This window comes from Tricharina praecox, assembly GCF_024521635.1.
Source record: "Tricharina praecox strain CBS 144465 chromosome Unknown BZA05scaffold_65, whole genome shotgun sequence".
Taxonomy (NCBI): domain Eukaryota; kingdom Fungi; phylum Ascomycota; class Pezizomycetes; order Pezizales; family Pyronemataceae; genus Tricharina; species Tricharina praecox.
This window is the reverse complement of record NW_026250467.1, coordinates 1-23,577: the sequence shown is the minus strand read 5'-3', so window position 1 is coordinate 23,577 and position 23,577 is coordinate 1. Positions and strand designations below refer to the sequence as shown.

Here is a 23,577-nt window from a genome sequence, read left to right as displayed (position 1 = left end):
GTATTTTAATTACACCGTGTGCGAGTATTTTTGATCTCAGGATCATTGAGCCGCCAAGCCAGTAACTAGTTAGCCGGGTGGTGTCAACCGAAATCCGTATATCTAGATAACATTACTCATGGATAACCACGCCTTCGACCAGGCAATTCGCGCCAATCTACATCCAGTCTCCTCGCCGGACTCTCTCGAAGGATTCGGAGTGTACGAGAGCTGAAACTCACCCACCTACGTGGAGGTAGGATGCAAGACGCAATGGCGACTGTTCTCCCCGGTTGCCTTTCGTATACGTCCGTCGGAGAGATGAGCTCGAGTGCGCACCTTTTTGTGGTGCATGCACGGAAAAAAACTGCCAGATTATGGCGAGCATTGGTAGCGGCCTCTCTTCCATGTGGTGTTTTGATACCCTCTCCGCTGCGAACTGGTTCGACTACGTGTGATAGCTACGAGACCAAAAGAGACAACCTGAACACCTGCCCGTACAGGCCCCCATCAGCCCGGTTGAGCAACACTAATTGCCCAGGTTACCTCCGTCGTACTGGCCTGCGTATGCTACGCCCAGCTATTCTAAACGGTTGTGGCCATACCTATCTGTATGGTGTACAGACACTTGCATTGTGCTTCTAAGCATGACAGGTCACTGGCCAGTGATTTAGGAATACATGGCAGCGCAGAAAACCGACCTGTCAGCCTCAAATGTACTGCGGGACGGCCATCACCCAGTGTGGACGGTTGTGCGCACCGCGCTGCATAGCCCAAACGTCTAGTGTCTTGATGCCGTGGTCACTTATATCACTCGTCACCAAACAACCTTCACGCCCGAGTGGTTTTACAAGTGTGGATCCATAGCGTCAGGTACTACAGTCAACCGTAGCCTTTGCTTTCGAAGCTCCTTCCGTCAATGAACCTCGGAACTCGAACGCAACCTCCGAGAAGACTCATGACACACGACCGTTCAAGCCCTTGCATTCCGCTGCAGCGGAAGAGTGGGAACGGCAAAAGAAGCAATATGACGACAAGAACGATGCGATCGACGAACTCATGGTCCCATTTGCGAAAGAACGATTCAACGTCGTGTTCCAAGGAAATCCTGGGACTGGTATGTGACAAACCCTGGCTTGACCATCGGTATCGTTCTCAGTACTAAACTGGTACATGTAGGAAAAACAACTGTGGCTCGTATTTATGCGAAATTTCTAGCATCTGTGGGGATTTTGACATCAAACGAAGTAACTGAGACATCCGGCGCAAAACTTACACATCAGGGGCCCGATGTGGTTCAAATGCACATTGATGAGCTTATCAAGCGGGGAGGGGGGGTCCTCTTCGTGGACGAAGCTTATCAACTTACTGCTCCCTACACGCCGAACGCAGGACGACAAGCTCTCGATATCATCCTCACTGAGATAGAAAACCATATCGGCAAGCTGGTTGTCATTTTTGTCGGGTACAACAAGGAAATGGAAACCATCTTCGAACACAATCCCGGATTGTCTAGCAGGATTCCTTACACCCTGCAGTTTACCGATTTTGAGGATGTGGAGCTGTGGCAAATTCTATCCGACTGCATCGACAAGAAGTACAGCATCTTCGAAAAAAGAAGAAACCCCATCACTTTCGTGGCTCGGACTCTGATAGCTCGGACTCCTACGAAGAGGTACTCAAGATGTCAGGCGCTGATAGGATGGTGATTGCAGGGGGTATAGACGGTCTTTTCATGCGTGTTGCTGTCCGCCGATTGGCCCGAGGCCGAGGACTTAGGGGTTTTGGGAATGCTCGTTCCGTCAATAATCTGTTGACGAAGATATCAGAGCGCCAGGCCAGGCGTCTGACCGAGAAAAGGAGGAGCGGCATCCGTCCACAGCCGGAAGAGTATCTTGAATTCACGCAGGAAGACTTGATCGGACCAAGACCTACAAAAGTATTTGCCGGACCAGCATGGGAGAAGCTCAATACGCTCATCGGACTCGAAGCCGTCAAGTCGTCGGCGCGGACGATGAGCGAATTGATTCAAACGAATTACGAACGAGAGCTCAAGGAACTGAAGCCACTTGACTTCCCTCTTAACCGGGTCTTCGTAGGATCGCCAGGAACAGGCAAAACCACGGTTGCCAAGCTATATGGGCAAATCATGGCTGATCTATCGCTTCTCAGCACTGGAGAAGGTAAAGAGCTCCCTTCATCGTTTGGCACGTGGCAAAGTCGCCTACTTCATCGTCTTAATAGTGGTCGTGAAGAATCCAGCGGATTTCATTGGCGAATGTCTCGGAAAGTCGGAGGCCAAAACGAGAGCCCTCCTCGCAACTACACTAGGAAAGGTTTTAATCATTGACGATGCGTACATGCTGAACTCCGGCGCACCCGACAAGCAGCAGGATAACTACAGAAAGGCAGTGGTCGACACCATCGTGGCAGAGGTTCAGGGCGTTCCTGGGGACGACCGATGCATCCTCATGCTCGGCTACGAGGACAAGCTCAAAGAAATGTTCCAGAATGCCAACCCCGGACTCGCCCGACGATTCGCCATCGATGATCCTTTCCGGTTCGAGGACTTCGATTTAGGGCAGTTGAAAAACATCCTAACGTTGAAAATGAAGGAATTGGATGTAACTGCAACACCGGAAGCTCTCAGTGTCGCTCACGACATCCTAGACCGCGCCCGAATGCGCCCGAACTTTTCCAATGGAGGAGAGGTTGACGCATGTCTCAATAAGGCCAAGCTGAACTATCAAGCCAAGCAACTGAGGGGGGAAGATTATACCAAACGACGATACGATGCTGTATTTGAGCCCGAAGACTTCGACCCAGAATTCGATCGCAGCCAAAACGCAATCAGCAAGTGCAGGCAACGTCTCAAGGACCTCGTGAGCAATAGCATCATCACGAAGTTGGAGGGCTTACAGCGACTCGCGACTGTGCTGAAGAACCACGGTTTCAATCCCCGTGAGCAAGTTCCCACGCGCTTTGTATTCACAGGTCCACCGGGTCAGTAAACATCCACTTGCGCACATCAATCCGCTCTCATTGGGTGGGCAAGGCTAACAATTTCGATATTCATAGGTACTGGGAAAACAACCACGGCCCGCAATATGGGCAAGATTTACTATGATATGGGCTTCTTGTCCACCCCGGACGTGATTGAGTGTTCCGCTTCAGATCTCATCGGTCAGTATGTCGGTCAAACCAGTCCCAAGACCAAGGCACAACTCGAAAATGCCCTCGGAAAAGTACTATTCGTGGACGAGGCGTATCGTCTTGCCGACGGACAATATGCAGCCGAAGCGGTCCACGAGTTTATATACCTTCTGGGCACCCCACGATACTCCGGCAAGATGATCGTCATTCTCGCAGGGTACTCTGTGGACATGTCTCGCTTGATGGCCGTCAGACCCTCGCTTTCGAGTCTCTTTCCTGACGAAATCGTTTTTGAGAAGCTGAAGCCCGCGGAATGCTTGTCCCTACTAGACCGGGAGCTCGAGAAAAGGCGAATTTCCGCCAGTTTCCTTAAGAATCCCTCTTCCCCGGGATATCGTCACCTGGCCAAGCTGTTTCGAATTCTATCCGTCTTTCCGACCTGGAGCAATGCCCGAGATATCAAGACACTAGCCGCGCAGATGTCATCGGTTGTGTTCGAAGTGATGGCTCAGGGTCACACAAGGGAACTGTTCTTCGAGCCTGCCACCGCGGACGCGTGCATACGGAGGATGATTGCTCTGCAACGAGAGAGATGCAATACCAGCGCTGGAAAGGCCGGTTGCCCAACACCAAATCAAACAGGTGAAGATTCCCTTGCCCGTGCCCAGGACGAAGCACCTCAAGATAACACAGCTACCCACGCCGACACTGCCACTGCCAAAGCTACTGACCAGGCGCCACTAATTTGCACCCCCCACCGCACCAAAGAAGCAGCCGGCCCCAGCGGCAGCAGACGAACGAACACATTCGGACCATCCTCTCCACAAGATGCTTCCAAGGTACAAGAAGAAATTGACAAAGAGGGCGAGTAGGAAAAGAGGGCGCAAAAAAAGCTGAGAGAGATGGGGGTCTGTGTGGCGGGATACAATTGGAAGAGAGTAGCGGGTGGATATGAATGCGAAGGAGGGACGCATAGTATCAGCGACACGCAGCTGCTTGCAAGTTGAGGCTGTGTTTGCGAATTTGTTGGATGTGTTATTTCGGAGTTCTACTTCTGTTTCAGCGTCGTTATTTGGTGTTTCGAGGGAGGCTACCGCACTTATGATACGAGTTATCTTTCAGCAAAAAAAAATGTGGGCAAAATTGACACGGTGTGAACCATGTATTTGGCCTAACCCCGTGTCAGTACGGTGATTTACCAACCACTCTTGCAAGTCCGGATGCTTGGAATTACAGAGTGCTGTGTTTGAGCAAATCCGGTGTGAATCTTGTATTTCTAACAACACGTATTCTGCTACAACCCCGATTGGCGTGGACTGTTAGCCAACACCAAAAAAAAACTCTCAAGAAACACGGATTTATTCTAATTCCGCAGTTGATTGCCCTTTGCATGAACTTGAATAAGAATTCGAAGAAAAGCGGTAGAGACCGCATTAAACGCAAACACAAGAAAAAATGAAACAAAACATCAAGGAGTCAAGAAACTGTAGGTATTGCATGTGGAAGAGGTACTTTCTTCATCACAGGCAAGACGTAACATGAAAGTTGTTCCACCACCCACCCGATGCTCATTCGTCACGGAGCCCTAAGTGAGAGTCCTCGCCATGCCACTGCACCCGCGGCGGATACCGCACTGGCACCACCGCGGATACCAGTGTCTTCCCCTACTGCTACTCGCCCTGCTGGACCTGCGGTGGATACTCTGATATCCCAAAGGCTGCTCCTCGCCCTGCCCACCAACGCGGATACCGTCTCCTTCTATTACTCCTTGTCCTACCGGCACCACCGTGGATACCGTCTCCTCCTACTGCTATTTGTCCTGCTGGATCTGTGGCGGATACCTTCTCACCCCTATTACTCCTCATCCTACTGGTACCACCGCGGATACCGTCTCCTTCAAGTAGGATACACGCCAAAACACCGCTTGCAAACGAGCCGCGAGTCAGAATCGGGGACAAATCTGGTCACAGCCACACCTGAAGATTATAACTACCTACATCCTATTCGTATCCGAGATCCAACATATAAAAACCCTCAAGGACTATCCATGGATCGTAGTGTGCTGGAGTTCCGAATATAATCGCCTCAAAAGTGCCGGCCTCTCCAATGCCGACACCCGAGGCGCCCACCCAAATTCAATCAGGAAGATTTTGACCCGCCTGATACGTTCTTCGGATACAGATCTAGCATTTAATCCATTGACGTGATATTGTGATGTTGATGTTGGTTCAAGGCACACTTTCTACCTATGTAAAAGTGCAAATCCGCGTGATTTTTACAGCTTTTCACGACCCATACCGGCCCACCACCACCACATGGAATCTTTCCCCGAACCCCTAAAATTCATACAATATGATACAGCTGCTCCTCAAATTACTGTGACGTAGCGAGAATCCCCAGACCTTACACGATCATTGGGTCTTGAGCGCAAATGGCGACACTTTCTCTCCTCTCAGGATGAGGCTGATTTTTGTCCTGCGGTCTATGCCATCGAAACTACGGTAGTAAAGAGAGGTTGTATGCCATGCTAGGTTACCTTTCCCAGCAACTTTGAAAATTATATAGAACTATCAGAGATGACTATCTATAGAACAATGAAAATGCGGACATCTGAAGGCTTTGAATTTTGTGGAGAATCTGAGAAGGTAGGTAGCTGGCACGGTTCCATGTATGGCCTCTTGCGGAAACGGAGCCAGCAATGCGGCCTCAGGACTGTGATTGTACCATGTCTCCAGGCCAAGCAGGTGAATTTCGGATAGCCGGGACTTGTTTCAGGACGGCGGCGGGGGTGCGATTTGTGTGAATGTCAACTGCTAGCGAGTGATATTCCGTGTCACTACGTTTTTTCATCCGTGCTTTGTCTTTTGAGGAGCTGGTGACACTGGATAGCTTCTACTATACCATATCTTTGCTCTCTGAAGTTTCTATGATGCAGAAAACGGTTGTTGTGCTGAGCCTACCAGGTTTTTGTCTGAAGTTTTGACTCGCCGGAACACGAATCCCTCACGCCGCGTCTCATTTAAAAAATCAACCATAAGGGTGGAGACTTCCAGATCTTGCCACATTGTAGATAGGAGGTAGAAGAGCAGCGTCCTTCTCCACAAGTTCTCTGGGCTTATATGATCTACTTTTCGAGAGATACCGGGGTGAGTGGATCTGTGTAGTCATTTTGGAACTCTAAGCCTAAACTTACGATTCATGGGATAGGGCCACAGGTATCCTCCGAAATTGGGCACAGCGGATTCACACACACAATGAGGCTCGTCAGTCACAATCGCGACGACCAGAACCAGACCAATAAACCGCATTTTTTATTCAATGATCCCCACCCCCATCGTCAGTGCGCCTGTCTCACTTCATCAAGAACTGCTGCGCCAACCCCATCAACCCAGCACCACCACCACCACCGCTACCTCCAGTAGCAGCATCCATCTTGCTCTTCAAGAAAAGCTTGAGTGCGAACTGTGCAGCCTGTCCGACCACGTCCTGCTTGGTCTCGGTGGGTGCCTACACCCCAGTTAATCCACGTGTATCAAATTAAAGAGAAATAAAAGTAAGACTTACCACATTGCCCTGCGCCCTCTGCGTATCGAACAGCTTGACCGCCTCGGCCATCGCCATGCCAATAAACGCATTCTGACCTCCGGCGGCGGCACCGCCCGAGCTTCCGCCACTGCCGCCCGTAAAGTGTTTCAGCGCCTGCATCGCCGCCGCCTGCCCAAGACTCTGGCTGCCGAGCTGTCCGGTGTTCCCGCCACCATACACCTGCTTGTGCGTATTGACGACTTCGTCCTCATCGACGTCGTCCTTGCGCGCCTGGCTGCCACTCAACATCTTGAGCGCACTACTAAACAACGATCCGCTCTCGGAGCTCTCTCGCTCGGCCACCTCAACGGCGCCCCGGTACTCCCCAGACGCACCGGAGTAGTACTCCTGCGCCGTATTCGCCCCAGCACCAGCACGGTACTCTCTACCAGCAGGAACATCCCTCTGCGCCTCCTCGCGAGAATACCCCCTCACATCGCGCTCGCTATCCTCGCCGTACGTCGCCCTTCCCTGCTCCTGCGCGCGGCCACCATGCCCACTATATCCACTCCCCCGCTCATCGTCCGACGGCCGCGGGTACCCGCGCACATCGCGCTCCGAGTCCTGGCCGTAGCCCGCCGGCCGCTGGTCCTGCGCCCGCCCCCCGTGCCCGCCGTAGCCCCGCATGTGGTCGTCGTCGCGCGGGTCGTGGCTCTGTGCTTCGTCGCGGCTGTAGCCGCGCGTGTCGCGCGATGAGTCCTCGCCGTACCCCGCCGGCCGTTGGTCTTGTGAGCGTCCGCCGTGGCCGCCGTAGCCGCTGCCAAGGTCCTCGTCTCGGCGCTCGTCACGGCCGTGCGAGGACTGGTTGGGTGGGTAGGAGGAGGAGGATGAGTGCTCGTTGCGGTTGGATGAGGAGGGGTAGGAGGCGCGCTCCCGGTCGGCGTCTGTGTCCCGCTCTCGCTCGGTGTCTCGGTCCTTGTCTTTGTCGTCCCGTCCGAGGGCTTTGTCAACGAGGGTGTCTTTGACGGCGGCAAAGATTGAGTCCATTGCTGTTTTATTTACTCGTAGTATTTGCTTGTGATTTGTGGGAAATTGAGTGTGATGGATGAGATGAGTATCGAGGGGGGAATTGAGTGATGAGTGAGATGAGCGTAGAGGCGGGCGGTGGGTTTATATCGAGCGGTATGTATACGTCACCGCCCTCCCTCCCCGCTCCCCGCGCTCCGCCCCCGTGCCACGCTGTGGTGGTGGGACGTCATGGCGTTATGGTTGCTCGGCGCATCTGGTCGCTGGGTGCATCTGGCCACTGGCACTGGTGGGTTGGTGGTGGCACCCTACGCATGTTGCCACCGCAGATGCAAGATGGTACTCAGGTAGTTTCTTGGTTTGTTGCTCGCACATGCACACCAAGGGCTTGGTGATGCATTAGTTACGATTGGCGTCGATGTCTCGAACACTTTGTCATAGATAGTCACTCGACGGTATCGTGATAATGAACGAATAAAGACTGGTTGGTATATTACGCCAAATCAAAGCAACCTCGCTCCGTCCTCCTTCTTCCCCTTATTTTCCCCATTCTCTATCCCATTCTACTTCTTCTCCTCCTCCGCAGCCGCGCCACCCGTAGTCGGCAGTCCGACCATGATCTTGAACGAATCATACATGAGCCACTGCAGACCGGTGAGGGTACCAATCATGACGATCCTGACAGGCAGACCATTCCACAACCCTCCGAACCCAATCTGCTTGTAGATTCTACTGGTGGCCTGGCCCGCGCTCTCGCCGGGCGCGCGCTTCTGGTTCAGCTTGGAGACCATCACGTCTGCCGGGTGTGATACGATCGCGCACAGGATTCCGGCGAGGTAGCCTCCCGTGAAGGATACCGCCGTCTGCACGCCCTTGCCGTATTGGTCCTTGGGCTTCGCGAGCCGCGCGTAGATCATCGAAACGATCGTTTCGAACGAGGCGAATTTCATCATCGTGTCTGGCAATCATGCATCAGCAACCATCCCCGCATTCCCCCTCTCCTCCCCCACCCAATCCCCCAGCTCGTTACTCACAAGGAATCTGCCTCCCCCACAACGGGACAATGCCCTTATACAGGCCAGCCACGCCCTCCTTCGCCACCACACTCGAGATGCCCTGGAAGGTGCCTGTGAACGTGGGCGGAATCGTCGTCTGCATGCGCACCTTGACCGCCTCGAACGGGCACAGCGCGATATCCGCCAGGAACTCTGCACTGGCCGACGCAGCAAGATAGACTCCGGTCTTGTAGCGCTCGGCGTTCTCGGGGCCCGCGAGCGTCGAGTACGCTTTCTTGAAGTACTCGTATCTGGCCGCACATCCCCGTCAACCCAGCCCAACCCAGCACGCCATTAACTAAGAAGGAGGAGACATACCCGCCGTATTTAAACGCTCCCTGCGCACTGTACCCAAAGAACGTGGGGGAGCCGCCGGTGTAGATCCCGCGCACGCCCTCGGCCCGCATGATCGTGCTCCACGCTTGGAAGTTGCCCTTGTAGAGCTTCGAATCCACTTGTCTGCGGCATTTGACAAGGTCTAGCGGGGTGACGGCGGTGTGTGTTACGCCCTACGTAGGTGGACGAGTGTCAGTGGAGGGCGGGGGAACTGGCGGGGGGCGGGGGAACTGGCGGGGAGCGGGGTGGGAAGAGGGGGGATGTACGCAAGCAAGCATCCCGCCAATGGTGCACGCGCCGTAGAATTTCGCGGAGTACAGCTCAATCCCCGGGCCGCCGGGGGTGGCTTTCGCGGCGAGTGCTTGCGCTTTGTCCATGGCTCGAGTGATATGCTGTGGGGTTCTGTGACTCCGTCGATGTGAAGATAAAAGGGAAGAACGAAGGAAAAGAAGTGCTCGTTATATTGTGTATCCGGCTCAACCGGCAGCCGAGTTGTGTTGTTGCTGCACCGTCTTATCTCCGGCACGCAGTTTATCCAGCAGCGGAAACCTGGAAGCTGAGACGTGAGGGGTGATGTCACTGCTAATATGCCTACTCTAGGGTTGAGGGAAAGCGAGTTGCCGGAACCTGACGGAGCGAGAATACATAGGAACTGGATAGAGGATACCATTACCACTGCGGGGGAATTGTCCATCCCGGCTGCGGATGAGGGAAATCTGAATCTCGATCGGTTTCGGAATGAACGCACAGTGGATTCTGGAAGAGCCATGGAACGTGCTTTACTAGGTACTACTCGTCGGTGTGGCGCTTCCCGTGTATCTGTGGCGGTGCACTACGTACTCTGGAGTACTTACCAGATCGCGTGGATATTTAAAGTCCACTGCAGCTAAACGCGGCAACTCCCTCACGCTCACGCCCACGCTCACGCATACGACACCTCGCCCGCGAACCTCACCACGATCACCAGCACAGCACGGCAACACCCACCACCTCCCATTCCCGGAACACACCACCCCCAGAACCGCCAAAATGCTCTTCGGCCTTCTCCCACTGATCAAGAGTGCGCCCCCAGTTCCCTCCGCTCCCCAATCCCTCCCCCCTCCCCCCTCCCCTAGCTCCCTTCCCCCCTTCCAGTAAGCTAACAACCCCCAGTGATAATCCTGATAATCAACGGCATCGCGATCCTCTCAGAAGACCGCTTCCTTGCGCGCATCGGCTGGGCAGCAACGCAGCCGGAGCAGGTGTCGTTTGGCGGGAACACGGGCGATGTCAGCATCAAGGCGAAGATGGTAAACCTCATATCGGCGACGAGGTTGTTGACTAGGAGTAAGTGCTTCTCTGCTGGGGGCTGGGGGCTGGAAGGGGTGGGGGAAGGGGAAGCTGGGGGTGTATTGTGGAATTGGGGGATTGGGCTAATGTGTCGACAACAGTACCGCTCATCGGGATTAATACTGTGGTTATCATCTACGAACTACTTCTGGGCTAGACGTTTCTCCTGACGGGGGAAGCGGCGGAGTAGGAGGAGGAGGAGGAGGATATCAATGCCATAGAATTACTGCTATTTTTACAAACTCTGCCTACGCACGATCCATATCCACTCCCTCATGTTGACACCGACCCACCACCCACCCAGATACCTCCGTAGCCCCCACCCCTCGCCGCCCTCCTCATCACCAGGCCTGAACACCCGCACGCCCCCAAACCCACGGATGACATCCACCACCTCGTACGGGCCAATCGTCTTCTCCTTCGCCGCGACGAGCGCATACTCCACGTCCTCCCAGAAGGCGGGCGTGAGCAGCGTAGTCGCGTCTTCCGTCTTGTCCCAGACTATGTGACTCGCATACTTAGGTGTCGAGGGGGGATACAGCGGCGCTTCCTGCAAGAACCGTGTGGCGCCGGTCATGCACGTCAACACGTCGAGGTGGACCTTCATCTCCGTGCCCGTAGTATTCCCCGACACCGCAAGCGCGTGAACCCTCTGCATCGCCTCGCCACCGGGGTAATTAAACGAGCTCACTGCGGCCATCCCGGCGGACGCCATTAAGCTCACGGGGACCGACGCGAGCACCGCCAGCAGTAGCAGTCGGATGGCCACAAACTTCGCGCGGCGATTCCACAGCCACGCCGCCGCGAGGGCGGACATCAGCGTGATCTGCGGGACGGTGTACACGATGAAGCGCCACTCTTTGTGTTTCACGGCGGCGGAGTAGACGGTGATGAACGAGAGCGCGGGTAGGAGGAGTGCGCGTGCTGCGTGCGGCAGCGCGAAGGCGCCCAGGGGTAGCAGCACGAGGCTGGTGGGGTTGAGCAGCAGCTTCGGCAGCGCGGAGGTGAAGTAGTAGTGCCAGTGACTATCCCCCCATTGCGAAGCGGAGCCCAGCACCGCGTTGAAGTGAAAGGCCGAGAACTCGGGCCACAGCAGGCCGAAGCGCTCCGTCAGCACCGGCGTGGTAAAGATCGGTGCGGCGCCGAACGACAGCCAGAAGTAGGAGTCCACCGCGAGCGTCGCCACAAGCCCCATGATCCCGCCGGCGAGCCCGGCAGCGAAGATTTGCGGCAGCGTCAGCCGCCGCGAAACTAGCAGGTCCAACGCCTGGAATGCCAGGAGCAGCACCAACTCGCTGCGGAATACCACCGTGGCGAGGGTCAGCAGGTAGATCCCGAGCTTGAGATGGTTCCGCTGCGTGGATTGCCGCCAGCCCGGCGCGGGAAGGAAACATGCGTGTGCGATCACCGAGGGGATCAGTGCGAATGTGTTGGGGAGCGTGCGCGAGGCGTAGTATGCAAAGTGGAATTGCGACAGCTGGAGTAATGTGTAGAACCATGCTGTGGGTGCGCCATAGGCGAGGCGCACGCGACGGATGTAGTAACTCAGTGCTAGAGAGGAGAGGAGACCGAGTGTGCCACGGACTGGTTGTGAGGCGTGTAAGCTGTGCGTGTCACGGAGGTGAGGGGGGACGCTGGACCTATTACTTGCTCGTTCACGGAGCCGCCAAAGAGGTGGATGAATGGTATGCTGGCTTGCGAGAGGAGAAGTGGCCCGACGAAGGAGCGAGGGACGGCACCTGGAAAGGCCAGGTGGTCATAGTGCGCGGTGAGATAGGAGGTAACGTTGCTGGTTGGGAGGCCGTGGCGAAGTATGTCGTGAGTGGCCTGGAGGGAGAAGGATTCCTCGACTTTGGTGAAGGGCGAGACGAGTAGGTGGCTCAGGATCGTGAGCGGTGGCAGCAGGTGCAAGATGACATCTAGATGCCAGTTAGTAGAAGGTCTGGCATCGAGGCGGCAGAGTTGTCGACAGACCCATTGCGCCCATTGTGATGGTAGGATCGAGCCTTGGGGTGACGTTGAATCTAGGATACCGGCTACAGTTGAGTTACCAGGGAGCTCGAGATAGAATAGGCACCTAACTATACACGTCATGTCGATCGTTGGTGGCGCTCGAAATCTCAATCGCGTAACGACCATCTATTACCACCCTTAGACCGCGCGAAATCATTAAACAAAAGCAAACCGCTCAATAACAATGATAAAACTCATAAAACATACACAGGTGACAGGAGCAAAAGCAGAATAGAGCAAAGAAACACCATTAAACACCATTATCTCCCCAGAAAGCCAACCCCAATACTTGAATGAAATAGACCTTCCCCGAGCACTATCCTTCGTCCAGTCATTCTTATTTTCTCAGCCCTCTCCCACACTCCCATAATAATAAGAAACACATAAAGCATCTCGTAAAAATAATGCCCAAACACCACACCCCATCACTCGAGCGTTGTACCACAAGCCAAACAATCAACAGTTTCATCCCATTCCTGAATCTTGTATTCAGCATGTTCGTGTTCGTGATTCTTATTTCCAACTGTAGCACTGACACCGCGGATATCACGCACATGCGCCATCACCTTCTTGCCGTCGACGAACGTAACCTGTATCTTTTCGAGCTCGGCGAGTATCTCCTTCTTCGTCTTCCTCTTTCCGTTCTTTGCATGCACCGCCCCGGCCGCAATATGCGTATTCTTCTTTGGCATCTCGGGGACGGCAGCAGTGCGCAGCGCAGGGACGGTAAGCCCCACACCCACACCCGTACCGCCGCCCTTCCGCTTCGGCGCCACCTTGACCAAGCCCCCACCACCCTCGGTAATATCCACGTCCATCTTATACTCCGTCCTCGGCGGCGGCCCACCCCCGCGCTCCATCACCCGCTTTTTGACTTCTTCAATCAGACACTCCTCATGCAACCACTTCCCACACGCCGGATTACCGCAGCCGTACATCTTCCTGTCGGGATTATAATATCTGTCACACCTGCAGTGCCTCCTGACCTCACCAACCGTTTTGCTCATGTAGTCGTAAATCTGTCTCCAGTAGAGCATCGGCAGCTCCTCGTCGTCATCCATTTCGAGCCAATGTCCAACCTGGGCCTTTCCAATGACCGTCATAGCATCGACCACATCCATGTGATTACTATTGACCACCTCGTTGGCGCCATGATGCCACTGCTTCCCGCCCTTCAGGTCCCCGGGCCGGTACATCCAGTAGATCCGCAGGTACACGTGGAATTCGTCCGAGGCCTTGATCTCGAGAATCCGCGCGATCCAGAACTTCGACTCGTCCACGCTTGTCAGCTCCGTCCCGTGCGGTATGCTCTCGTTGTTGATGTACACAAAGTCGCCGGGCACGAAGTGCTCCTCACCGACTGTCCCAGCATCAGCAAGCATCACCCCCACTCCCATCCTCCCCCGCCCCAAAAACAACAATCACAACCCACCAGTAAAATCCCGATACCTCTTCAAGGCCTTCCACTTCTTCTCCGGCCGTACAATATAGACGGTATTCGAATCCTCCGGGGGGCGTCTGACATCGATGGCGGAGGCAGCCGGCTTCGCACAGTACCTTCCCGTCCTCCCCTGGCGGAACTCAATGTTGAACGGACAGTCGACGACGGGCGTGTGCGCCTGCGACGAGGACGAGGCCGGGTTGCTGCTGGACGTCGGCGTGAGCACGCGGGCTGTTACAGCGATGGTCGCGGCGTCAGGGCCGGCGGAGGCGGAGGTGGAGGCACCAACATCCACCGCCGCGGGAGGCGTCAGTGTGCTGGTGCGCTTGCGCTTGCTGCTTTGAGACATTGAGTGGAGGGGCACGGAGGATTGGAGAGGGCGTTGGTGGGTGTATAGTACTACACAAGAGTGTACGCGTCGGGATGTAGAGTAGGGTAAGTAAGGAGATAGCTATTTCTCTAGGTGGGATGTATCTAGGCAAGGTACGGTAGCCGAGAACGGTTCGTGCCGATCGTATCTATCAAACGTGCTGATTTCTGACCTGCACGCAACGATCTGGTCATTCGAAAGCTGTGGCACAGACCCGAGACTAAACAAAGCCGGGCTATCTACCGGTCACGTGGTGTCCCACCGCGCCGACCACAGTTCCGGAATTCGATTCTTTGGTGACAGGAAAGGAAACGAGATAAAAGTGGTTTCCGTCGGAGGTCTTGCTACTCTAGATCTACGATATTCCTTCGAATCTCACTATTCCATACAACGGAATGCGTGGACGGCTCAAGCCCGTTCACCCACCGGCCAAAGCAACATCTCGCCATGTACCGTATTAACATTATCGACTCCCTCACGCCTTACGTCACCCAGGATATAAATCTTGCATGGAGCACACAACACAAGTACACCCCCAACTCCGGAACCGAAACTCCCCTACCGCAAAGCCTCCATCTTCTTTTCAATCTCCCTAACCCACGTCTCAACCTTGACCATGTTCCCCTCGACCGTCTGCCCGCTCGTCTTGACCACCTCCTCGACTTTACCCAGCGTCTCCTCCCACTTCAGTATCTCTGCCGCCATCTCCTCCTGCCGCTTCTCCACTGCCACCAGGATCTCGGCCGCCCTAGCCGCATCCTGATGCACGGCCCTCAGACTCCGCAACCGATCCAGCAGCGCCGGCAGCAGCGGTTTCATACTCTCGATGGTCGGCAAGACGCCATACAGCGCATTGATCTTCGCGGTGGTCTCATCATCCTCCTCGGCCGTTACCGCCTCCGTCTTCGCCGCCTTCCGCGCCTCCGCCAGCTTCTCGGTGTCGGCGGTGAGCTGCTTTACGCGGCGCGACGCGGAGTCGAGCGAGCTGGTCGTGCTGCTGTTCAGCACCGTCATCTGCCGCGAAAGCTCCTCGAGATGCGGGATCATTGCGGGGGCGAGCAGGGAGTCGCTGTCGGCGTCGAGCGTGAGCGCTGACATGCCCAGCACCTTCTCGAGAAACGTTATGCGGTCGTCGAATTCTGCCACTTTGGCCAGTGTGTGTGTCTTCTTGTAGTCCGGGGCATATGTGACGGTGTACGTTGATGTGGTCCCGGACTCCATATCCTATCGATCATCAGCCGCCGTACTCCACTATGCATAGAAAAGACCCCACCTCTCCCTTTTCCGCCTCCCCCCCCTCCCCAACCACCCCGGGCGGCACCTCCTTAGTAGCTGTGACCACCCGTCCCTCCATTAACCTCTTCAACCTCCCCGGCGCGCCATCGACCAACATCTCCAACGCCTGCGCCAGTTCCTTCACCCCGTCCCCCTCACCCTCTTTCTCCCCCACCTCCTGCGCCCTAACCTCCTCCACCTCCCTAACCAACCTCGCAATCCGCATCTCCCTCGTCTCGCCCTCCCACTTCCGTCGGACTTTGTAGCTCCGACCGCCATCAATCCTGTCCGAGAAGTCCACGTCACTGGCATCCACCTCTGCATGTAGAAACCTCTTCGCGGCATCGCTGGGCTGCAGCGGGGTTGCGTCGATACTGCTGGTCGACGAGCCGGCGGACGACGAGGCGTCGTCAATATCTGGGAGGGTGGTGCCCGGAGCTGTCGAGACATCGGAGGTCAAGTCGGGTGTTTCGTAGATGTCTTGAGAGTTGTCCTGGAAAGGGACGGGGAGGTGTTAGCATGGCTCTGGGGAGCTGCTCGGAGGAGCGTGGGGCAGTACGAGATCGGGTAGTGCGGCGTATTTAGAAGACATTGTGGAGGTGTAGTCTCGCGACATTTTGTGTTTGGTTTGGATTTCGGGATGGCGAGGGAGGCGGGCGCGAGTGATGGGCCGGTTATTTGTATGGGGTAGATATGGAGGTGAGGTATGGGTGGAGCTGGCTGATGCTGGATGAGCTATGCACCGGTGTGGATCTTACATACAGGGTTCTCGGGCTTGGCAGCAGCTGAGGACGTGACAGCCACGCATCGAAGCACGTTCACCATGCACATCACCGTTCTCACTACTCAGGTACACACCAGACCTTCTTCACTGGAACCCTCTACTCATTCTCATACTGTCCTGACCATCACCTGTTCCCTAGTCTTCCATCTACGTTAGATACGAATCTCTTAAAGAGGATAAGAAAAGAAAGAAAGACAAGAAACCCCTTTATACAAATACAAGCCTTCATCCCCTCACGCCTACCCCCACCGATCCATACCCCATCCCCGATCCCCCTGCTCCCCCAAAATCAAACGCAGAATGCAGTATACGCGGAAACTCCAATCAAACAATACCGAGAAAACTAAACATACAAGAAAGAAAACCGGAACCAGCTCATTTCAAGTCTCACTTTATCACCTTTTTCTTTCTAGCTCCTCTCTGTCGGTTATAACTGAAATAAGACAAACGGACAAGAATAAAAACAATAAGCAAGAGACAGTAGCGACGCCATCCCCAAGTCTACGTCTACGAGTGTGATCCTTCAAAACTCCCAGTTCTCATCCGCGGACTGCAACGCCCAATTGAACTTGTCCCGGAGAGTCTTGGTGAAAACCTTCTCGATGGGTACGTTGTACTTCTTGCAAAACATAACCGTCAAGCGAGGGTCGATGTAGTTCTGATTGATATAATTAGCTTCAACTCGAGAACAAAGGAAGGAAGCAGTCGGAGCTCACAATCTTGGAAGTACCCAAGGCGACAGTCTTGTTGTCGTCCCTGACCTTGGCTTCGACTTCAAGTTTGCGGATACGCTCGTCCATCTTCTCGATGCTAGCCTCGATCTTTTCGATGGTGGCACCTCGGGTTTTGGGCTCGGTGGTGCCGGACTTGTTCTCCTTCTTGAACTCGTCCTCCATCTCCTTGAGGGCCTTCAGGCGCTCGTTGAGGTCGGCGGTTTTCAATTCCTTCTCGCCCTCGGCAGCAAGCTTCTCGTTTTCCTTTTCGAATTTCTTCGTGATCTTCTCACGTTCCTGTTCTATAAGGGCCTTCTGGTGCTCTTTGATCCAGTCATCGTCGTCGATTTCCGGATCCGGCTTGAAGAACTCGGGATTCTTCTTCTTCCGCTTAGGATCGAGGAAGAGGATCTGTCTCTTCAGGCGCAACTTCTGATACCGAAGAGCTTTGATCTGTACGCTCCCGTTAGAAACGAGGTTACCGCTGTAAGGGGCGGATTATCATACCCTCTCTCCCGCCTTGGCCAACGAGGCTTCGTGCGTATTGCTCACGGTCCTCTGATGGTTACACAAGATGGCAACCATTCTGTTGGCTTCGTTGTAGGCGGCATACTTGTCGTGAACTGTACCCTCGTTCGGTATCCGCATCATCTCACGCTGCATTGTCCAGGAGGCGTTGTAGGTACGGAACACCTTGGCAGACAATCCCTTCATGTAGCCCTGAAGATGCTTGTTGAGGTCGGTGGTCTAGATGGAATGTCAATAATCCGTGCAAATGCCAAAACGAAAGGGCGCAGAACGCACATTGAGCCGGTCAAAGATCATGTCACCGGTGGTTTTCGGTGCCTTCTTGAAGATCTTGATATTCTTGAATACCTGGGGCGTAACCTCGACAGTATCGTGGTAACGAATCGAATCTTTACCCAAAAAGTCGAAGACGACTTTGTTCGGCGGCTCAAGTGTGACGTGCTCGTAACGCAGCGAACAACAACCCACAGTGTCGGCCTCATCGTCACCCTTCTCATTTCCAGCTCTGAGAGCCAAGACGTCAATGAGGTACATCGCTGTGGCACGCTGACGATCGGCCATGAGGGTAGACTTGAGGTCCTTGGTGTAGTCTTTACGGATACGGTCGATGTGTTTCTAACCGCAAAAATGATCGTCAGTTGCTGCCAGCCACATATGAACATTGAGAGTTTCCCACCTTCAGTTCCCGAGCCTTTTCGAACTTTTTGTAGTCGCTGATGCCCTTGAGACTACTATTGGCTGCCAGCATAACGTACTTGATGTTGCCGTTGATGTTCTCCTTCCATGTCGCCAACCATGTAACTTTGTCGTCATGCTGAATTCCGCCCCACTTGTGGCCCTCCGGAGGCGGAGGAACAGGAGCTTCGGTGCCGATGTTCAATGTGACTTGCTCAGGCTGAACCCGTTTCTTGACTTTTCCGGTCTTGGGGTGGTCACCACGTCCTCGGAAGAGTCCCGGAGGTTCGATACGGAAGTTGCCAACTTTCTCCTTGCGACCATCGAGGAGACAGGTTGTGTACTTCTTCTCGGCCTCCTCTTTCTCCAATTTGAGTGCCTTCTTCTCCGCAGCGCTCATTGCCTTCTTCTCGGCCTTCCTCGCTTCGAAGTAGTTGAACATGGCCGTGAAATCGCACTTCTCAAAGACCTTAATCGGTACTTTCTGTATAATTGTCAGCATCGAAGCCACCTGAGAGAGAGAAAGATGGATCATCGAATTTTTACCTTTCCCTGTGGATCTCTTGCACCTCCACTCTCCTTGAGAACCTCTTGGAAATCGTGGAAGAAGTTTTGAACGAATTTCTTGTTGTTTGCCTCGTTCGTTTCCAGCATCGCACCAAAGAAACCAGCAACCTCCTCGGCGGCAACTGGCAGTGTGACGGGAACACCATTGTAAAGCATCTTGACATCCTTGGGAAGGGGCTCGTAAGGCGGCGGAAATACGACACCGTTGTGCTCCAACGTAGTCCATTTGACCGTGCCATCCGTTTCAGGCTGTTCCCACCACTTGTACTCTTCCTCCTCCTCCTCATCTCCCTCTTCGTTCTCTCCGTTTTCACCGGGCGTGGCTACCGCGGGTGTTTCTGATTTCTTGACACGTCCCTTGCCCTTAGCTTCGGTCTTGACGGCGGCCCCCTTGACCGCCGCTGCCTTGGAAGCCCTCGGCTTTTTGGCAAGAGGCTTGCCGTCATCGGAGGACTCCTCCTTCTTGACGCCGTTCGCCTTCTTGGCCGGGGGAGCGCGTTTCTTGGCCTTCAATGGAACGTCGCTGTCACTTTCTTCCTCCTTCTTGACCGTTGGTTTCCGCTTCTTTGCCGCAGCAGCCTTCTTGTCCTCGGCCTGAAGCTTCTTCGAGGTTTGGTTCTGTTCCTTCATGATCTGAGCCTTCTCTTTCGACAGTTTTGCCGCAGCCAGTGGAATGTCAGAGTCCGACTCGTCGGTTCCTCCTGTTATGGTGGGAGGCATCCTGATGACGGTTGGGGATGTTGACTTTCTCGTCGCCGCCTTGAGGCTCGATTTCTTCGCAAGCGGTACATCGTCGTCCGAGGAATCAACTGCGGCAGCAGCCTTGGGAGCACCGTTGGCGGTTCTTCGGCGTTTCGTCTAGAGGGCATCAACAAAGGCCTGAATGATGGGATGGAGGGACAGGAGGACTCACAAGCGGAGCGTCACTATCGCTGTCACTTTCTTCCTTGATCGCGGGCTTCCGGACTTTTCGTTTCGAGAGTCGCCTACCGTTGGCGTCGTATTCCACTACAGGGCCATTGCTGATCGAGATGCCCTGCGGAACGTTTTCCCCCAGGTTGTCGACGTCCATTTTCTGGTACTCCTTGTCGGCCTTGCGATCGGTTGCCTTCGTAACTTTCGTCGGAAATATAGGGCTTCTTCGGAGCTTCGACGGCGATGACGATCCTATGCATCGACCGAGACGTCAGCGACCAGCGAACGGGTCCGGGAAACGGAGTACACAACAGAAACAGCAACGGCAACCGCCACCGCAACCACCGCCGGTGCTTCCGTTGTCTGTGTCAAGCCACGCCACGCCACGCAGCCAGCAAGCGACACGCGAAAGCAAAGCTGAAAGAAAGGAACGGAAGGGAGCGGACTAAATGTACACGCATGGCGAGGTTGAAATGGAAGTCGTGGCGAAAGGTAGTGGAGGTTTCACATACCATTAGTTGGCGCTCTCCTTGCCAGGGGCATGTCTTCGGAGGAGGACGACATGGTGGCGAGTATCGAGGGCGGCGGAGGTGGAGGACGCGAGAATCTAGCGGCGAAGGTTGTCGTTGCGGTCGTAGTAGTTCTCGATATTGTTGGGTGAGGTGTTCGCGGAGCGCGGGTGTTGAGGTGTCGCAGGTGAAGGAGGATTCGGGGGTTCGAGAAAGCTGGGAGGACGTGGTTGCTGGGTGGTGGCAGGAGGCGTCGCGCAGCCCAACGGGCTGATGTGAAAAGCGAAGAAGCGGCAACCCCGATGACGCGGGAGCCACCACTGTTGGCGCAAATTATGTTGAGAGGGAAAGGGATTGAAGCAACCCCGATGCAGGATTCTCTGGGGACAGAGAGAAGAAGATAGAGAACGGCTTCGGGATCCGAAACGAGATGTACACGAAACTATATCTATCTCTGAAGTTTGTTGGAGCCGTGGGCGGAGGTCGTTGGGCGACGGTTTGCTGGCGTTGCTGTGTTGAAGTCGACGAGATGGAGATGGAGATGGAGATGGGAGATGAAAAGAGAGGGAATAGAATGAGGAGAAGCGGAAGGAGAAGGAGTAGGAGGAGGAGAGGGAGGAGAAAAGGAAAAAGGGCGAAGAAGAGACGGAGAGAGTTGAAAGGATCGGAGAGAGTTGTGTGAGAGAGAGAGAGAGAGAGCGAAAAGAAGACCGAGAAGAAGAGTGAGAAAAAAAGATGCTCGTTCGCCGTCAACTTCCACTAGAGCAGGTATGTAAACCTTCTTGACGATTCGATGAAGATGGCAATTTCAGGACCTGGCACTCGCGCACGCGGTCCGCCACTACCCGCTTTAGCTGAGCATAGTTCGAGCGGAGAAGAACAGCGGGCATTGCGGATGTCCCGGAATGCGTGGTGTAGGTAGGTGTTGAGTCTCCTCCACATGACCGCAAAGTCGGGCTGAAGAGACTGAGCGGAACAGAATTCAGTATCTGTACTTCGGGCAACCGTCAGGACCCACAACGGTGATATCCGCACTCAGCACGGCTGTGAAGTTGGAGAGCAGAACGGGTGAGACTCGAGCCCAACCCAGCTCCATATTCGCCAAGATTAACGAGAGAGGTTGACACGATGATCATGGTAGCGGGAAGACTCTGCCGAGTGAGAAGGTCTTAATCCATTCGACGGTCCCCAAATCTCTTCTCCTCTTGCAGCCCATCTTCACGTGAAAGCAGATGCATCGTCTCATCCGTCCCATCTTTTTCTTCTTCTTCTTCTTCTTCTTCTTCTTCTTTCTTCTTCTTCTTCTTCTTCTTCTTTCTTCTTCTTCTTCTTCTTCTTCTTCTTCTTCTTCTTCTTCTTCTTCTTCTTTCTCTTCTTCTTCTTTCTTTCTTCTTCTTTTCTTCTTCTTCTTTCTTTTCTCTCTTCTTTCTTTCTTCTTTTCTTTTCTTTCTCTTCTTTCTTCTTTCTTTCTTCTTTTCTTCTTTTTTCTTTTCTTCTTTTCTCTTCTTCTGTCTCTCTTTCTCTTTCTTCTTTCTTCTCTTCTTTCTTCTTCTTCTTCTTCTTTCTTCTTCTTCTCTTCTCTCTCTTCTCTCTTTTTTTCTCTTCTCTTCTCTTTTCTTTCTTCTTTTCTTCTTCTTTCTTCTTCTCTTCTTCTCTTTTCTTCTTCTTCTGTTTTTTCTTTCTTCTTCTCTCTCTTCTCTTCTTTCTTCTTCTTCTCTTCTTCTTCTTCTTTCTCTTTCTCTTTTCCTTCTTCTTTCTTTTGTTCTTCTTCTCTCTTCTCTTCTTCTTCTTTCTTCTCTTTTCTTTCTTCTTCTTTTTTCTCTTTCTTTTTCTCTTTTTCTTCTCTCTTCTTCTTCTTTCTTTCTTTCTTTTTTCTTCTTTCTTCTCTTCTTTCTTTCTCTTCTTCTTCTTTCTTTTTTCTTTTCTTCTCTTCTTCTTCTTTCTCTTTTCTTTCTTCTTTCTTTTTCTTCTTTTCTCTCTTCCTCTTTTTTTTTTCTTCTTTTCTCTCTCTTTCTTCTTCTTCTTTTCTTCTTCTTTTCTTCTTCTTTTCTTTCGCTCTTCTTCTTCTCTTCTTTTTTTTCTCTTCTTTTTTCTTTCTTTTCTCTCTTCTTTCTTCTTCTCTTCTCTCTTTTTCTTCTTCTTCTTTCTCTTCTTCTTCTTCTTTCTCTCTCTTTCTCTTCTTTTCTTCTTTCTTTTCTTTTCTTTTCTTCTCTTCTTCTTTCTTCTTCTCTTCTTCTTCTTTCTTCTTCTTCTTTCTTCTTCTTCTTCTTCTTCTTCTTCTTCTTCTTCTTCTCTTCTTCTTCTTCTTCTCTTCTTCTTCTTCTCCATCATCCTCTTCTCTCTCCCCTTCCCCTTCCCACTGCACCCGCGTGCCCGGTAGATACTTCCGATCCGAGTTTATCTGCTGTATCTGTCTCGGCTATCGATCGCTAGGAGGCACCTTGCATGCCACCCCCTCGAGTGCTTCTCTGTGGACTGCTGCTGGTGGACATGGAACTTTCTGTGTGGGATGTGAATCACTGTGTTGCCGACTGTTTACGTGGTGGAATCTCCCGAAATGCCAACGATTGCGATGGTCGAGATCTCTCTTCCGGGTGGAGTTGTCGTTAACCGCTGCAGCTGGGACCGGCACATTTCGTCGAACGTGTCGAGCATGTCGAACACGCACCCAGCAGACCGGCCACCGCATCAGGTAGGCATGCGGTAGAGTATACATAATACACCGGCAGAAGAATCTCTGCCAGCCGAGAACCCGGATTCCTGTCAGACAGCCCCGTCATCTGCGCGAGAGACACTTTCCTGGCCATCCACAATGGAGTGCCCGAGACATGTAACTATGATAAGTCGATTTGAGGACTCGGACCGTCCCAGTATAAACCACAGTCCTCGATTTTCTGCTGACGGTGATTGCTTGCCGGCCGAGAATTTCTTGCGATTCTTTGTCGAGGCCCAGACTGGGTGCCTTGGGCCCGTAGATCCCCGCTCACGGAGTCGAGGCTGCGAGCACCATTTCGACAGATGGTGAAGAAGCGCAATTGTTGTCCCTGGATCGTGAAATCACGTTGCTGTTCCAGATTAGCGGCTTCAACCTACTTTCGTAGCCAAAAACATCGTTGAGATGTAAGGCTGAGTGACAACAGGTGATTGGGGGACTTCTCAGTCACTGTTTGGCCGGATGGAAAACTGCTGGACTGTTGAAATAGCATGCCCCAAGGTAACGATATTTCCTCGATGGACCTCTGGTCAGTCTTTGGGCATCCATCTCGCCAATCTGTCATCTTGGTCACCGTAGTTTGATCCCATGGTGGTCTCGATAATGGATATTGGCGACATGAGCGGTCCCATTTTCTAGACGTGTTATCAGGTATCATACTTGAACATGCC

The 23,577-nt window shown here is 53.4% G+C and overlaps 8 protein-coding genes across 8 annotated transcripts; 2 read left to right on the top strand and 6 right to left on the bottom strand.

The window, feature by feature from the left end:
• Nucleotides 1-630: 630 nt before the first annotated feature.
• Nucleotides 631-4,263, top strand: BZA05DRAFT_380673 (P-loop containing nucleoside triphosphate hydrolase protein). Its single transcript, XM_051481920.1, has 5 exons — nt 631-1,096; nt 1,159-1,543; nt 1,636-2,162; nt 2,224-2,982; nt 3,058-4,263. The coding sequence occupies exons 1-5, from the start codon at nt 1,039-1,041 to the stop codon at nt 4,002-4,004; spliced, it is 2,676 nt and encodes an 891-aa protein (XP_051334528.1). The 5' UTR covers nt 631-1,038; the 3' UTR covers nt 4,005-4,263.
• Nucleotides 4,264-6,483: 2,220 nt separating this feature from the next.
• Nucleotides 6,484-7,344, bottom strand: BZA05DRAFT_345195 (uncharacterized protein; the record flags this gene model as incomplete). Its single annotated transcript, XM_051481163.1, has 2 exons — nt 6,484-6,639; nt 6,697-7,344. The coding sequence occupies 2 exons, from the start codon at nt 7,342-7,344 to the stop codon at nt 6,484-6,486; spliced, it is 804 nt and encodes a 267-aa protein (XP_051334527.1).
• An 800-nt stretch (nt 7,345-8,144) lies between these two features.
• BZA05DRAFT_243794 (mitochondrial carrier domain-containing protein) lies at nt 8,145-9,653 on the bottom strand. Its single transcript, XM_051479936.1, has 4 exons — nt 9,341-9,653; nt 9,057-9,247; nt 8,718-8,989; nt 8,145-8,641 (listed from the first exon to the last, which is right to left on the bottom strand). The coding sequence occupies exons 1-4, from the start codon at nt 9,449-9,451 to the stop codon at nt 8,247-8,249; spliced, it is 969 nt and encodes a 322-aa protein (XP_051334526.1). The 5' UTR covers nt 9,452-9,653; the 3' UTR covers nt 8,145-8,246.
• Nucleotides 9,654-10,103: 450 nt separating this feature from the next.
• BZA05DRAFT_449783 (Yos1-like protein) lies at nt 10,104-10,560 on the top strand (the record flags this gene model as incomplete). Its single annotated transcript, XM_051487392.1, has 3 exons — nt 10,104-10,134; nt 10,227-10,400; nt 10,505-10,560. The coding sequence occupies 3 exons, from the start codon at nt 10,104-10,106 to the stop codon at nt 10,558-10,560; spliced, it is 261 nt and encodes an 86-aa protein (XP_051334525.1).
• A 22-nt stretch (nt 10,561-10,582) lies between these two features.
• On the bottom strand, nt 10,583-12,527 carry BZA05DRAFT_413865 (putative alpha-1,6-mannosyltransferase subunit). Its single transcript, XM_051485224.1, has 3 exons — nt 12,378-12,527; nt 12,044-12,322; nt 10,583-11,987 (listed from the first exon to the last, which is right to left on the bottom strand). The coding sequence occupies exons 1-3, from the start codon at nt 12,388-12,390 to the stop codon at nt 10,639-10,641; spliced, it is 1,641 nt and encodes a 546-aa protein (XP_051334524.1). The 5' UTR covers nt 12,391-12,527; the 3' UTR covers nt 10,583-10,638.
• On the bottom strand, nt 12,528-14,103 carry BZA05DRAFT_413863 (uncharacterized protein). The gene has a single exon (XM_051485223.1). It carries the CDS (start codon nt 13,811-13,813, stop codon nt 12,842-12,844), a length of 972 nt encoding a protein of 323 aa, XP_051334523.1. The 5' UTR covers nt 13,814-14,103; the 3' UTR covers nt 12,528-12,841.
• A 464-nt stretch (nt 14,104-14,567) lies between these two features.
• Nucleotides 14,568-15,522, bottom strand: BZA05DRAFT_413862 (Dynamitin-domain-containing protein). Its single transcript, XM_051485222.1, has one exon. It carries the CDS (start codon nt 15,446-15,448, stop codon nt 14,786-14,788), a length of 663 nt encoding a protein of 220 aa, XP_051334522.1. The 5' UTR covers nt 15,449-15,522; the 3' UTR covers nt 14,568-14,785.
• A 1,020-nt stretch (nt 15,523-16,542) lies between these two features.
• On the bottom strand, nt 16,543-20,435 carry BZA05DRAFT_243708 (uncharacterized protein). Its single transcript, XM_051479935.1, has 8 exons — nt 20,197-20,435; nt 19,683-19,936; nt 18,749-19,627; nt 18,204-18,686; nt 17,804-18,142; nt 17,507-17,746; nt 17,003-17,452; nt 16,543-16,944 (listed from the first exon to the last, which is right to left on the bottom strand). The coding sequence occupies exons 1-8, from the start codon at nt 20,246-20,248 to the stop codon at nt 16,810-16,812; spliced, it is 2,832 nt and encodes a 943-aa protein (XP_051334521.1). The 5' UTR covers nt 20,249-20,435; the 3' UTR covers nt 16,543-16,809.
• Nucleotides 20,436-23,577: the final 3,142 nt, after the last annotated feature.